The sequence below is a fragment of the Camelus ferus genome, chromosome 2 (assembly GCF_009834535.1).
Source record: "Camelus ferus isolate YT-003-E chromosome 2, BCGSAC_Cfer_1.0, whole genome shotgun sequence".
Taxonomy (NCBI): Eukaryota; Metazoa; Chordata; class Mammalia; order Artiodactyla; family Camelidae; genus Camelus; species Camelus ferus.
In genome coordinates this window covers 76,680,852-76,697,103 of record NC_045697.1, presented here as the reverse complement: position 1 = coordinate 76,697,103, position 16,252 = coordinate 76,680,852, and the positions used below count along the sequence as shown (strand labels likewise).

Below are 16,252 nucleotides of genomic sequence, written 5' to 3'. Positions count from 1 at the left end.
TATATGTTCCTTATAGAGCAGTCCGTGCCTTGTCCACCAGGAATATGTTCAAAGACCCCCAGTGGATGCCTGAAACCAAGGACAGTACTAAACCCTATACATACTATGTTTTTTCCCTATACGTACATACCTATGACAAAGTTTAATTGAGAAACCAGGTACAGTTAGAGAACATCCAAATTGCCAGCATTCAGGGCCATTATTAACTGAAATAGGAATTACTTGAACACAAGCACTGTGATACTGTGACAGTCCATCTGATAACCTAGCTGTGGCTACTAAGTGACTAACGTGCAGGATATGCTGGACAAAGGGCGGATGAATCACGTCCTGCGTAGGAGGGAGCAGGGTGGCACTGGTTTTCATCATGCTACTCAAAACTGTGCACAGTTTAAAACTTCTGAATACTTTGTTTCTGGAATTTTCTGTTTAATATTTTCAGACCTTGGTTGACCACGGATAGCTGAAATTAAGGAAAGCAAAAACTGAGGATAAGTGGGGACAATTGTAGTTATTTTCGTCTTCTGTTTAGAGGAGTGCTTTCTGAAAATGCAGTGCTTAAGAGAAACAAATCTGTATCGGCAAGGTGAATATAACATTATACTATGCTAAACATTTAAAGCTATAAACCATTTTAAATTCCCATCACCAGAATGGAAAGCAATTGTGATTGAAGTAACAGTGAGCAATATTACTGTTAAAGACATTTCTCTTTAACACTCAATTTCGTGAAAAAACTACATTCCTTTCTATCTTTAAGTGTTCTTTCAAGCTGCACATGAATAGCAGTACCTGAAATAATTGTAAGAGCCCTGAGTGATGTTTTACATTAGAGTTCTAAAGAATGTCTGATCTAAAAAAAGAAAGAAAGCAGTAGCATCATTCTTAAAAGTCCGTCCAAATTATTTTTAGCTTAAATGCAAAACTTGTCATTTGTTACTAATACACTAGGAATAGCCTTAGAATTTAAAGCATAGTACAGAAAACCCCGTCAATCTATCTGTAGTTAAAAGGTTAGCTGCTATTTTTCTTTATTCCTATCTTTGGAATGTCCTTGGTACTTGTGAATATGAGATGTATTCAGAAATAGATGAACAGATTATCCAATTAACATGAGACTAGCTCTCCACACACACACAATCTAATTCTCATTTTTTCTGTACTTTTCTGATATATCTTTCTGTAGGTGTACATTTTTACTAAATTGTGTGGTACTATATCATTGTAACTTTATTTGAAGAGGCATCATGATAATATTTTGTCCTCTTACACCAGAAAATATTCATGCCTCCATGACAAATGCTTCATTCTTCACTGAGACTTCCCTTTGATTTCTGTTTATTGGGCCTCTTTATAAAGTGCAAGAAAACTGCTCAAAGTAAAAAGTTCCATCCCATTTAGATGTCTCCTAAGTTATTTATGCAGATATCTTTTTTTTTTTTTGCAATCAAAAATAAGCTCTCTGAGCACAGGCACCTATCATGTCTATTTCATCTTTATGTCCCATGAAACACTCAGCCCAAAGTAAAACATATAATAAATTTTCACTAAATGTTAGTTGAATAAATTAACGTCTTCCAGAATCCCACTGCTTGGCCTTAGTACTCAGAGTTGTATAGCATTTCTTATTTAACATTCTTTTAATACAACCTGGGAAACTACATTTGAACAATCACAGAATGTTCCACAACCTCCTAATCTGAATTTGAATGTATTTTTCTTGACATAATTTATTGAAAAGGTAAAATGCTTTGAGTCATTTTTCCTTCTTTTCATCTTCCCTGGGCTCACTCAGGAAACAGCCTTACTCACTTCTTAGCTTTAAAATCTTGCTAGTTACCTATTAACCTTCCAAGGGATAAATGTAAAACTGAGCACCAGTAAATTCTCATTTGTGCTTATTAAAGTAGCCCCAAAAGTAATTAAAACTGTGATATACAATGCTGACGAAGTTGTGAAAAAGTAACAGAGTAAGCGTCTAGAAAAGCAGATAAAATTCAGATCCCCTTTGGAAAGCAATTTAGAAATATTTACAGAGGTGTTTATTTTAGTTTATCTTTAGTAGCAAAAATTAGAAACAGCCTAAGTATTCAGTGATTTGGGACAGATTAACTATAAAATGTTCATGCCTGATTTTGATAGCTGATAACCTATTCACAAGACAATGACAAATACTGTCTAAAAACAAATGTGTGGTATAAAATAATAAAAAATCAGCATGTCAAACTATGTAATAAGCTTACAATTGCTTGAAATATGTAAGCATAAATTTAAAAGACTAGAAGGAAATAGGACAAAATGAAAACAGTTATTATAGAGTGATGGGATTATGGATGCAATTTTTTGTTTCCTTTTATGTTGAAAGATTATTTTAACAAAATATGAAATCAAAGGGAAAAAAGGATCAAGTTTTAGTCCCTCGATGTTCATATTTTAAGAAGGATGTTATGCAGATACCTAAGCAACGTTTGTCTTCCTTGCTTCAAAATCTCAGCATGTATTTCGTCTCGTTCCAGGGGCTTAACTATTTTTTTTAAATAACTCTGGCTACCATAGCTATTCTTTGAAAGTCTAAACAAAGTGTGTATTGTTCCCTGGCAGCATCTCTTGTTTGCATTAAACCATGAGTTATGATATTAGTGCATCCTGTTGCAAGTTCTTTGAAGAAAGCTCTTTTTCTGGCCGCTTAGTAGATGATAGTCGTCTTTCAGGGTGTATTCAATTTCCAATGGAGTTCTGACCCTTGGTTTTGTACAAATGATACATCAAAAATTTTCTTATAATGGCCATCGTTACTCCAAGTCAATATATTTGCCATTTTACCAAGGAGCGTGCAAGAGTTATGATTACAGTGTAACTTTTTAAACTTTATATATGAAGCAGAGTTTCTTCCATGAGTTAAGACTTCAGCAATTACAATAATCTAGTATAATAGTAAAATATTTTTTGCTTTTCTAGAAAGACACTGCAAGCTTCACATTGCTTAGTTTATCTGATAGGTGTACAAAAATCATCTTTATGTAAGTTACGTTTAATTCAGGTTTCTGTACATTCTGAAAGGTCATTATAAATGAGGAGTATAAACCAAATGACAATGAGGATAGAAATATTCAACATTGACTCCCAATTTCTACATGCATTCATTCATCCAGCAGTGCATCATTGTGTTAAAAGCACAATGCTCTTAAGTCAGAGTTGTATAAATCTGGAAAAATTACTTTACCTCTCTGTGCCTTAGTTTCTTCATCTATTAAATAGAGATAAAGATAGTACTTGCCTCAGAGAAATTTGTGAGAATTGAGTTAGTGAACGTAAAGTTCCTGGCACTTAAGAAATGTTACTGTTTTACTAATGTATATGTTTTTGAAGGTAAGAGCACAAATATTAAAATGTCACAACTCTTGCCCTCCAGGCAACTTAGAAAGCATTCTTAAAAGTCAACTAAGTTTGCTGTGAACCTAAAACTGCTCTAAAAAATAAAGTCTAATTTTTAAAAGTCAACAAAGGAGCAACTTTTTAACTGTCAGTGGAAAGAAACTTGTCTAGGAGTTGAAGTGCATAATAAATGGCTTTGGGAATATTTTTGAATGAAAATGAAATTCTAGTTGCTGTAAGTTTAGCCAAATGAAACTGTTAAAAGCCACAGTGTCTTTCTTTTTTCTCCTAGTTGTACAGAGCTACAATTGACATATAACACTGAATTAGTTTTAGGTGTTCAAAATAATGGTTTGACATATGTATATGTTATGAAATGATTACCACAGTAAGCTTAGTTAATATCCAAAATCTCACATAGTTACAAATTTCTGCCTTGTGATGAGAACTTTTAAGATCCACTCTCTTAGCATCTTTCAAATATACCATACAGTACTGTTAACTTCAGTCAGGGTGAAGACTACCTTTCCTTTACTTCTGAGCACTTCAGGGGACTTTCCCTCTTTGGAAGACAACTGCAGGTTCAGAGTCTAGAAAGACTGATGCACATCACCATCTTTCTGAAATAGGAAATTTTTCTAGCTAATAGCCATCGTATTTTCCCCAAATGCCTGTCACTCTATGACAATGGAAACCACGAATCTGGAGGTTTATTTTAATTGTCTTTACAGTGAAACTGGAAAGAGAAATCAAAGCCGTTTTTCACATTTGTGTCAAATGTGTCTAAATGAATTAAATACATGTTCAGAGATGTGTATATTCTTCAAGATTTAGATTTGGAGATGCTCATCTGGTGAAGTCTAATAAATATAATGATTTAGTCTCTATTTTCCTAAGCTGATGAATCATTTAAAAGTTCTCCATCAAGAAAGTCTTAAATTTCCAAATTAGTTTTATTCAATCTTTTACTAAGTCAACAAATACTTATTTGATGTCCCTAGCACCATGCTAGCTATTAATTTCCATTGGTAATTTGCTTTCCCTTTCTTAGTGAGAGAAGACTGAATACAGGAAATTAACCCTGCTGTACCCTTGGTCCCAGCACATGAAATTTTGGACCAAACAAGCTAACTTGTGTAACGTAACCACTTATATTCTGTGTGCAGCCAGAGCATTATTGGATGGTTATATCCTCTGATGATCTATATAATGTGTTGATTTTGTCCATTTTATTTAGTAGTATCTATTTTTCAATTTGAGGGTGAGCCCGGGTTGCCTGGAGCAGTTGGACAGAATGGAATACCAGGGCCAAAGGTTAGTACCAAGAAAACCAAGCAGAATCATTTGAGACATGAGTTTTCATGATGCTGTAAGCTATTACAACTTTTTCATATCCCACTGGTTTTACTTGAATGGAATCTTTGTCAATAATGTAGTATTCTGTAGTGTAAAACTTTGTGACTAAAGAATAAATTATGTTTGTAATTCTCATTAGCATTAAGATTGTAGAGAAACAAATGGGATATGATTCTCCAAAATTTTATTTCTGGTATACTTAAATATATGAGAAAGCCTGTGTTTAAAGTATGACTGTTATCATTTTACCACCTAATGAGCATATTAAAACGTAGGCCATGTCCATACTGCCAAAATTTGCATGATTTTTATAAGACATACTGAAGAAGATGTTCACAGTGCCTCTGTGACTTTTCCTCAAGATTTGGCCACCTCCAGGACTGACACAACATAACCAGTTAATCAAATGAAAAGCATAATAAAGATGTGGCATGTTTGAAATTTAAAAATGGATGTAGCCTGAATTACTAAGCAGGGAAAAAATGTAATGAGGATTTGTGGGTTTTTTTTTTTTTTTGGATTCCAAGTTTTCTTTGTTTCTGAAAGAACAAATGAATCTGTTAAATATAAAAAGATTGGTGACAGTTTAGTTTAAACCAAACAGGCAGACAAATCCGAAATCCTTTGATGAGTGACCATCCCTTGAAGTACAAAACTAACGTCTAATCCCATCAGCTGTGCTGGTGTGTATCCATACCCACAGATGCCTGTCAGCTGATTTTTCAGATCACATTGCTATTGACAAGCACCTAGGACAGACTTAAAATTTATAGACCTGTCCTTTGTCCTTCAGGAGAGGAAAGAAAATACTCCTTCTGGGACTACAGCCATTTTCCTGTCTTCTTCCCTCTCTAGCTCCACGCTAAAAAGCCAAATGATAGGCGTTAATGCTTAATGCATGTTCTCAGTACTATTCTTCTGTTGCCTAGCGACCATCAGGACGGATGTTGAGCAGTGCAAGGTAACCAGAAATTCAGAAAGCCAAAGGGTCAGGCCGACTTTCAGGGAGTGAAAAGAGTGTTGCCTTCAAACTGACTTTTAGAGTGGATTATAATTTTAAAAAACACAGTAACCACCTTAAAAATAATTCTTAAAGCAATCTGATCTTATTACAATGCTTTCTTAACCTGTCCTTGAGAGAATTATTATTACAATGTGTGTGATTTGCTTTAGAACTCTCTGACTCCGTCCCCTGTCCCTTCACGGGTAAAGTGAAAATGAGATCCTTTCCAGAACACAATTTTGCATTTTAGTCCTCATACTGTCATGGTCATCATTTTGAGTAAAGACATTTCTCCTAAACTCTCTTAGATTCTGCCCCATTCTGTTATCTTTTCTGAAAGAATCAGTGTCTAATAAAGGACCCCTGATTTGTACATGCTGGTTAACAACAGGTTGAAGACAGTTTGCAACATTGGGAAGGGGCCCAAGCTCAGGCTTTAGCGTTTATGGTCATGTCAGAGGAAGACAGGTAGGCGAACTACACGGGTACTCTGGACCCCTGAAATAATCCATGCACCAGGGATTGCTTTGAATAAGATTTTGTGGAAGGATGTGCTTGTTCACCTTATTGAGTCTGATTTTGGGCAGAATAAAAAGTCATCTCAGAAGCCTCTCGAGACGTTGAATAGCCACAACATTGTTCTCCGTAGGTCCCAAAGCCAAATGTTGCCTGATAATCTTAAATATTTTTCTTTAGCCTCAAAAGCAAAGAATAAAGGTTACATTTGCTATGGATATCCATACTCAATTCTCCAGGAAGCTCATCTTACCATTTGCTTTTATATAGCCACTATACATTCCCAAAATAGAAAGTGTCACTTATAATTTATCTAGTATGTTCAATATCTCATTTTGTTTGGTGTTGCTTAATTAGGCGTTTTATAATTTAATATATCATCCAATCTTTGTTCTTTTGCCCAGGGAGAACCTGGAGAACTAGGAGAAAAGGTGAGAGTGAGTCTGCGTATTTTTATCTATTTTCCCCCAAAGAGGTATCAAAGTGAACTTTATTCAAGTATGGACGCTTAGATAGAGGTATACAGGAGTACCTTGGAGACATTACAGGTTGGGTTCCAGACCACTGCAATAAAGCAAATAATGCAATAAAGCAAGTCACATGATTTTTTGGTTTCCCAGTGCCTATAAAAGTTGTGTTTACCCTATGCTGTAGTCTGTTAAGTGTTCAATAGCATTATGTCTAAAAAACCAATGTGCTTACCTTAATTCAAAAAATAATGCAACGCAAAGTGGCCACAAACCTTCAATTTGTAAAAAGCACAGTGTCTTCAAAGTGCAATACGGCAAAACAATAAAACAAGGTATGCCTATATATATAGATATAGATAAATATAATGACCACTGTTTTTTTCAAATTGTTAATTAGTGGAAGGAGAAAATAGTATAATTCGTATGTGAGTACAGAAGTTTGGGTAAAAAGATTTAAATGAACGGAGGGGAAGGGAGCAAATTTAAACATTCTATGTCAGGCTTTTAAGTGGCTTTCAAAAATCCCTAGGCCTGCAAAAGTTCTATTCTACCTATTTGCTAGTGCCATTCCAAAACTTTTCTAAGCATCCATGTCTTTCTCTAGTGCTTCTTAGGTCACTGGGTTAAAGAGATACAGATGTTTACCTGCAGCAAATATACTGATAGTTGCCCCACAAAGAATTCCCATAAAAATCAGAAAGAGAAACAGCAGGAGAAGTAGAGTGCATATGTTCAATTTCTCTTAGATGGACATTCTTTCTTACTACTTTGGGGGACGGTCTCATGCTGTTTCCTTTCACAGTGTTTGAGAAGGGTGCTGTCTGTGTAGGAAACTACCAGGATATCACATAATGCTCTTCATAAGTGATACGATCTTTCTGACAAATCAGTATTCATCACCACTAATCCCCAAAGAAGTACATCTACAGATCCAGCAAACTTCGTGAATGTAAATGTATTTTTGTATTTTGTAACGCAAAACTAGAAAGACATTCATTTAAAGGGAAGGAGAGCAAAACAGAGGGGCAGCTCAGTCAAACCTTTCACCTCAGGACCACTCTGAGCCAGTTTTCCTAATAAGAATGTTTGTCTTGTTTGTTTTGTTTTCTAATAAAGAGATTTCCAAGCAATTTTTTAAAGTGTGCTAATGGGCTGCCTTCAAAGACCCCTCACAACTGGTGATCAGTACATTTATTTGGCATCCAGCCAATTCATGGTAATTAATTTGAAATTCATTAGTCATCAGATGGCTCTTTTGTGTAGAAATTAAGGAGGGAAAAGGAACAATGCCAGCCCCATTCCAGGCACTCATCAGATACAGTGGCTCAGGCTCCCCGGCCATGGTGGTGGACCTGTCACCATAAAAGAATGCCTGAGCATCTTAGCTTCATGCTTATTTGAAATGAGAAAAGAAAATGAAGAGAAAAAGTTAAAATCTCCCTCCCTCTTCATCCCTCCCTCTCCCAGGGAAACTAATACCAATAGTGTCTCTGTGATTTTATGGAAATTTTTAAATGATAGAAAAGTGAGCTCTTATGAAGCTAGACAGAAGGGTATCCCAGCTTATGGAATGTATGAACAATGATGCTTTGTATTGCTAATGGCTATCATTAACAGCTTCAGATGTGTCAGATAACTTCTCTAGTTGCTTTAGACACAAGAATTGTTTATTTCTTAAAACCCCATAATATATTCTTGCCCTTACATTACACAAGTGAGAAATTTTATGGGAAAAGAATTTCATTTGCCCAGCAGGTACTGGAGCTGGGCTCTGTCTCTCTGGCTCCAAAGTTCATGATTTTTCCACTGGAACATGCTGTAAGACTTCGAGAATTCAGAATTTAAGGAAGCAAACATGGCTAACAAACAATGACTTTTTTTTTTTTTTAATGCACTGCTTTATGTAGAAAAGAGAGCTCAGTGAAGGGAATAGACAGAGAAACTCTCAAAGATAACAAAGGAAGTATAAACTCCTCAATTTATCTTACTATGATTGTTTTAGGTTTTCTAATAAAATGGAAAACATTTATTTCACAAATGCAAAACATATAGGCCAGATAAATCAATATTCATGCACCAGTTTTGAGGGCTGTGTCATGACTTTGAGGGCCTGGAGATTTGAGATGGACTAGGAGACAGATTAGGATTTATACAGAGTTATGGGAAGGGAGTGGACAGGAGTCCAGGAGGCAGGAATGGCGGGAGGAAGGAGACAGAGATGGTGGCATAAGGAGAGAGTCAGGAGAAAGTCTTTGTTACAAGTGAAGCTCTGAGCAGAGGAGAAAAGGGATAGAGTTAAGGAGGCTCTAAGTGCCAAAAAAGCTATCAGAAGTCAGAGAAATTGCTTTCTGTTAATATTGTGGAGTACTTTAAAACTGTTCAGTTGCATTCATTGTAATAAAATTTATTTTGACCCTTTGATATCAGGCAGCTGGTCAAGTAACAGTCCATTAGCTCTACAGGACATGTACAACAGATTTTGATATATAGTGCCTATGGAAGAAAAAATAATGAAACATATTTTCTGCTTAATGTCACCAATATATTTTACACATATTGCTTTTTTCCCTCCTTAGGGAGATGCTGGAGAGAATGGCCCCAAAGGTGACACAGGCGAAAAGGTACAGTGTTGTGAAACATGAAAGAGTATGTGTATGGGCAAGCAATATTGTTTTCGTGTATATGAAAATGGCAGATTTTGAGAGAGTGAGTGGTAGTAGCTTAATATGACAAGATCAGAGATAATTCTGCAGGATTAGGAAACATAAATATCTAATTTATAAAAGATGATTATTCCACAAGCTTCTAGCTACAAATTTAAATATTTTAAAAGTAAAGTGTTATGTCAAAAATTCTAGAAAATGTGAAGTTAGGTTTCCCGTAATATGGCTTTCAAAGAAAAAAAGACACTTATTCATGTGTAAATGAATACTCCCTTTATACACAGAGATATAAAAATTGAGTTCCTAAAATGATTGCATTTGTCCCAGTTTTAGGACAGAAGATTGCAGAGGATTGGGATCAGATGTCAAAGTTAGATAATAAGTTAATGTCAGTCGCTTAGAGCCTCTAATGCAGTCTTGAAGAGTTGCCTCAACTTGAAATCTCTAAATTCAGATATTTTGTCAGCCTTTGTATTATTATTATTATTATTATTATTATTATTATTATTATTATTATTATTATTATCATTTGTCTTTTAAACCATTATTGGCATTTATGTTGCAGTGGTCTTTGGTTCATCTTCTTATCTCCTCTTTTTTCCCCAGTCCATCACAGCTTTCTGCTTGGATTCTTACTTCTCAGACATCTCTGACATATAAAGAAATTTTTATTTCATTTGTGCTATATGTTAAGAATTAAGAAAAAGAGCTTCTAAGAAATTAAAAATAGTATAGTCAGATTTTAATTTTAGTCAAGCTAAGTGACTAAGTGATTTTAAAAAGTGATTCATTTAGGCTTATAATTGAGAATGAGAATACTCTACTTTGAAAATTATTACACTACAGGTGGATAATAGTTAGTCATAAAAACATACCCATAAAATAAAAAGAAATTTATCTTTCTCATTCTTATAAATATTAATACCAATATGGCCTGGGTGGTAGGAATAAAGTTAATGTCACCAAGTAGCAATTGTGTTTGTAGTTCGAAGAGCAGTCTAGAAATTTGAGTGGACTCCCAGTTTCTTGTAGACCAGGGCTTCTCAGCCTCAGCACTACTGACATTTTGGGCCAGATAATCCTTCCTGGGGAGGCTGTCAGATGTCTAGCATCCTTCCTGGCCTCTGCCCACTAGAAGCCAGTAGCATCCTCGAGTATGACAATCAACCTTACCTCTAGACATTGCCAGTTGTCCCCAGGAAACAAAATCATCCCTCATTGAGAACCACTGCTGTAAACCCATTTTATTCATCTGTCAAATTTAAGTATCACACTGCAATCCAACATGGCTTGAATATGTTTAATACTGACAGGACCAGTCGTATACCTGTATTAAGTCATGAAGTCAAAATTTCAAACCCCAGCTCTATAAACATGACTGGTATATTTAACTTTCTTGTTTTTGCTTAAAAGCACGAGTTAGTAAACTTTTCCTGTAAAGGGCTAAAAAATAAATATTTTAGGTTTGGTGGACCATATGGTGTCTGTCACAACTAGTTAACTCTGTCATCATAGCATGACAGCCACCATAGACAATATGTATACAAACAAGAGTGGCTATATTCCAATAAAACTTTATTTCTGGACAGTGAAATTTTAACTTCATGTGGTTTTCGCATGTCATGAAATAATTATTCTTTTGATTTTTTTAACCATTAAGAATGTGAAAATCATTCTTAGCTCATGGGCCATACAAAAACAGGTGGCTAGCTGGATTTGACCCTCAGACCATAGTTGCCAGCCTCTGCTTAAGGAAAGAAATCTTCTAAACAGAGAGCAGTTTCTTCAAGTGGAAAAAATATACACCAAATTTGAACTATGCTTATGTAGATTTGTGCAGAGAATTTTATGTTTTAGAAGATGTATTTTTACAGCTTCATTTTTTGAACATTAGCCAATAATTGTTTCTTTAATCACACATTTTAAAATTTTAATTTTGCAACAGTAAAGCAACTTTTTTTGTTTGTAAAGGCTAAATTCATCTCAAAGGAATACTATTCTTATTTTTTATACTAATGTAAATCATTTACCATACCAACTCACATACAGTAAACTCTCAATAAATGTTAGCTTTCTTACCACATGGAAGTTGAAATCAACTAGATTGGTTTATTTTTCTTTTTTATCAAAAAGTTTTATTAGTAAACTGAAATTAAGTACAAGAAATGCTTTGGTTAAAATGGAAATCATTTCTATAAACTTTCAATGGGTCTAAACAGGGAACTGTAAATAGGAATCTGTAACATATAAAAAGTAATCTGACCTGTAGCATTCATCCCTGGGAATGCTGTAATTGGAATATAATTTTTGATGTGTTTTAAATATTTCCTGCTTCTGTCATATAATTTGTTTCCAGCATGTTGGAAATACTTCTCATGGCCTTTGAGTTCAGTATGTGAAACTCATTCATCATTTACCAAGACTGAGATGTAAAATCAAAAATTGCTTCTTTTCTGCCATTGATGTAGTAAATTATGTCATTGGCTGATTCACTTTAATAGGATTTTTTTCCTTTTGATCCAACTCAGTGCCTTTAAATGGTAAAACAACCTAAGCCTTTCCAGACTGGTCATCTGGAAATGCTGTGGCACTGTAAAAACCTCTGGGCTGGGTTCTCTCTGTGGCCAGCAGCTACGATGCACTCTAGGATTAAGAATGACCTGCCAAAGACTGATTTCAATCATGTGTGGAGTTACTACGGAAAGATTATGTTCTACTCTTTAGAGTGTTAATCCCACCAACAAATATAGAAATGGATTTCTTTAACTGTTTCCCCCAACTTGCAAGTAAGTATTGGTGCCAACCGCTGAATGCCGCTCTATTATCCACAGTGTTACTTGTTCGTTCAGAAGCTTTACTTTCTTGGTATTACCTGTCTGTGTCTTCATTTTCTTTGCTCCCTCAATCTTCATTTCTATAAATACGCTGCCTTCTTTCCTTACACCTACCTACAGAGCATCTTTGATTTGCATCCTCTGAGCCTTTCAGAAGCCACAGCCATATTTGGAACCACCCGCCAAATTGTCTTCTTTTCTTAAGGTCACACAGAATGGCTTATCTCCGTGGGCACAGGGCCTTCTCCAACTTAGCACACATGCTGATTCCCTTGGCTTAGAATTCTCTTGCTCTCTGTCCACTTCCTCACATTCTAATCCTATTCTTCAGTCCACTGAAACCTGAATTGATAAGTCATTTCAGTCTCCTGTGGATTGGCTTGGTTACCTGCTGTGTGCTCCCAGAGCACTTTTTATGATCCCTTTCATAACCCTTACCACAATTTATTGTAATTCCTTGTTTCATTGGGCATCCAGCTCACTGGAAAAGAAAAAATACACAAACAAGGACTGTATGTTACCAAACTGTTCTATTCCCAACACCAATCCAAGTTCCTGGCACATAGTTGGAAGATAATAAATATTTATTGAGTGAACTGCCTTTTAAAAAAATTATTTTTTTATTTTCACCTGCTTCTTATTTTCATTGAATGGTAGAAATTTTTCCTATACCAGGCATTTGTTTAGCATGTTTTCTGTGTATATACAGTGACACAGAATTTCCCAACATGACAATTTCTTCCTAACCCAGATTTTTTGTAAATGGAAAGAAAGAAAAAGAAAGTATCTTTTATGCTTTCAATCAATAATGGTTTTGAATATATATATTTGTATACATACACATATACAAATGATTGCAGTAGTCCATTGGTATTCCCAGGAAATTGGCTCCAGGATTCCCACAGATGCCAAAATCCTACAATGCTCAAGTTCCTTATATAAAATGGCATAATATTTGCATATAACCTACATACATCCTCCCATATACAGTTGACCCTTAAACAATGTGAAGCTTAGGGGTACTGAAACTCTGCCACAGTCGAAAATCGGGGTATTATTTATAATGAGCCCTCCTTATACATGGTTCCTTCATATCCCTGTTTCCTCTGTATTATGGTTCCACATCCGCCAAATTCAGCCAACTGCGGATCATGTGATATCGTAATATTTATTATTAAAATAAATCTGCATATAATTGGACCATTGCAGTTCAAGGCTGTGTTGTTCAAAGGTCAACTGTACTATAAAGCATCTCTAGATCACTTATAATACCTACTACTGTGTAAATAATTGTCAGGCATGGAGAAATTCAAGTTTTGCTTTTGGGAATTTTCTGGAATTTTTTTTCCCAAACATTTTTGATCAGAGGTTGTGTGAAACCGCAGATGTAGAACCCAAGGAAACGGAGGGGTGACTGTGTCAGAAGCACAGGACACAGGGCAGGGTTTGAAACTGCATTGTTCACTTTGTCTCCCTAGCTGCTAGAATCCCGGTATCCAGAGCAAGGCTGGAACAGAACAGGAGCTCAATAAAATCTATGGAATGAATTAATGAAGGATAGAAATGTCACCACCTTCACTTCATTTATCCACGTAGACTTTATTAACACATACATATAAGTGCATACCAAGTGTTGTGTTTGAAAATAATCACAGACAAAAACAAAAACTCCGTACTTGAATGGTCAATAGCAAAGTCGAATTCATTTACCTCAGGTATCCTCTCAAAGTATTTTTCGCTTTATGATTTACCCTGTGGAAACGTTTGCTTCCTAACCAACTGATTTATGAAGCTAAGAGTATACTTGGAGAGACACAGTTGGGTTTTTTCCCTGCTTTAATCCTGTATTCATTTTCACTTTTGAAGGAATAAGGATTATAAACACAGACTATTTTATTTTCACTACTTGCAGTATTATCCTTTTAAATGTTTAACTTATTAATGTCTTCCAACAGTTGCCTTGCCATTTAAAAGTTGTAAAAATTCCTTGAGATTTCACAGTTCTAATTTCCGAGAAGAAAACTGAAATATCACTCATAGTTGTCCATCAAATGAAACTGCTCCAGTTTCCACAAATAAATCAGCCTTTCAGGAAACTCCTTTTCTTCCTGTCCGCTTTCTGTGAGAACTAAATTTAGTCCTTACTCTCATTAGTGGATTTATCCAGTCAGTTTCTATTAAAACACTGAAAAAAAAAGTTTTTAAACTAAAGTTAATACAAGTAACTTCCTTTTATTTACAATTTTACTACCACCATTATGCTCGGGTGTTAAAATAAAATAAACCAATAATTCTTCTCTTATTCCAATAAAAAGAATATGGCAATAGAATTTAGGAAGTCCAAAATTCACTTAGCCTCAAATTGCTTCAATTTCCTCATCTATTAAGTGAAAATAGTACTGTCTGTCCTATCTCTTGGGAATCTCGTGAGGTATAAATAAGATGGAAAAAGGGAGTTGGTAAAGTCGAAATTACTTTAATGAAAACAAAGGTCTTTTTGTGCAAAATATTGCAAATTTCGTTCATTGGTGTAGATGGCTTTCAGACTTGATGTAGTAGAAATAGAAGTAAGTATTATTTTATTAGCCACATTTATTTCACTTTCCATTCAGAACTCAACTGAATGTTAATGATGGGGAAAAGAAACCAGTGTCATCTTACAATAAGACAGTATGTGGGATCCTCTTCAATACGTCTCGTCATGTTTATGTTTTAATTTTTCCTCAGGCAATAGCAGTAACAGATGTCAACAAAACTTGAATATGTATGTTTCCTCAAATAAGCTAATTTATTATTTCCTTCTCCTTCCTGAGGTTTTTTTGGTTTTCTTCCTAAAGTTTTTTTTGCATTTTGATTCTTGGTGGCCTGCTTAAAACATTATTTTTGAGATTTGTTCATTCATTCACCATATATGTATTGAGCATATTTTATTCAGACAGTGACTAAAAATAGGCACTGAACCTGCCCACATTGTGGCTGATTGTCTAATAGGGACAAAAAAAGAATAGGCAGAAAACATACCTACATGATATGCACACAGTGAGCTTTGCAGGACATGAACAGATGCTACAGGGTAAGATGTGCACATGAAGGCATGTGTCTACGTTGGTCGGGGGAGGAGTTGAGGTAAAGCCACTTAAGAGCTGAAGAAAGAAGGGGGAGAGTATAGCTCAGTGTTAGAGCATGTGCTTAGCATGCACGAGGTCCTGGGTTCAATCCCCCAGTACCTCCTCTAAAAAATGAATAATCAAAAATCTAATATCCCCCCCTAATATTTTTCTTAATCTGAAGAAAGAAAAGGTGCCAGCCAAGGGAAGAGGGGAGAGGAATGGAGGGAGGGGCCAAGTGCTTCATGAACAGAGGCCTGAGGCCTTATCTCTGTCTCTGAGAGACTGATGAGAAACTCTTTAAATCTAACACAAGGAACTCATCCCCTGGAGCTCTCTGAGTGCTTGCACCGCTCAGGTAGTACCACTGAGGAAACCCCAATATGTGCCTTCCCCCTTCTGGCTGCTTCTATTTTCTGGACGGTCTCAAATGACTAAATATTCTCCCTTTTATTTTCCTAGAAGCATGTTTGTAGGGGCGGAGGGCTAGAAAGGACTTGAAAATCTAGGCCCTGGGCTGGCCTCATTTCAGAAATAAGCAACATCGTCAGCCACCTTCTGTATTCCTGTCTGCTTGTCCCTGTCTGCACATTTAGAACAGACTTGCCTTAGGAATGTAGTCACCCTCCGTGAAATCAGGGTGGACTACAATGCCTTTTAGAAAACCAGATTCCATCTCAAGATTTTCTCTCAGATCTTCCACGTGTCCCTGTCACCCACAAGTCATCCATCATCCTGCAACTTTCCAGTGACTGCCTTACAATGAAATAAGTGTAGAGCTAGAAAAAACATGCCGGTCGTAACTGTGACGGAGCTTCATGAGGAAAACAAACTGACTGGCTGCGTGGCTTTTTCCAACTCAACATCATTAACCCTTTGACTTCATCTGTTGAACCCTGACTTTCTGAAGTCAGAAAGGGTCAGGGAA

General features: G+C 35.8%; 1 protein-coding gene across 1 annotated transcript in view; it reads left to right on the top strand.

Annotated features, from left to right (window-relative positions):
* COL25A1 (collagen type XXV alpha 1 chain) overlaps nt 1–16,252 on the top strand; it is a 418,027-nt gene that overhangs the window by 330,422 nt on the left and 71,353 nt on the right. Inside the window, 3 exon segments of the mRNA XM_032461611.1 lie at nt 4,636–4,689; nt 6,655–6,681; nt 9,297–9,341. Of these exon segments, the coding sequence (XP_032317502.1) occupies nt 4,636–4,689; nt 6,655–6,681; nt 9,297–9,341 (126 nt within the window).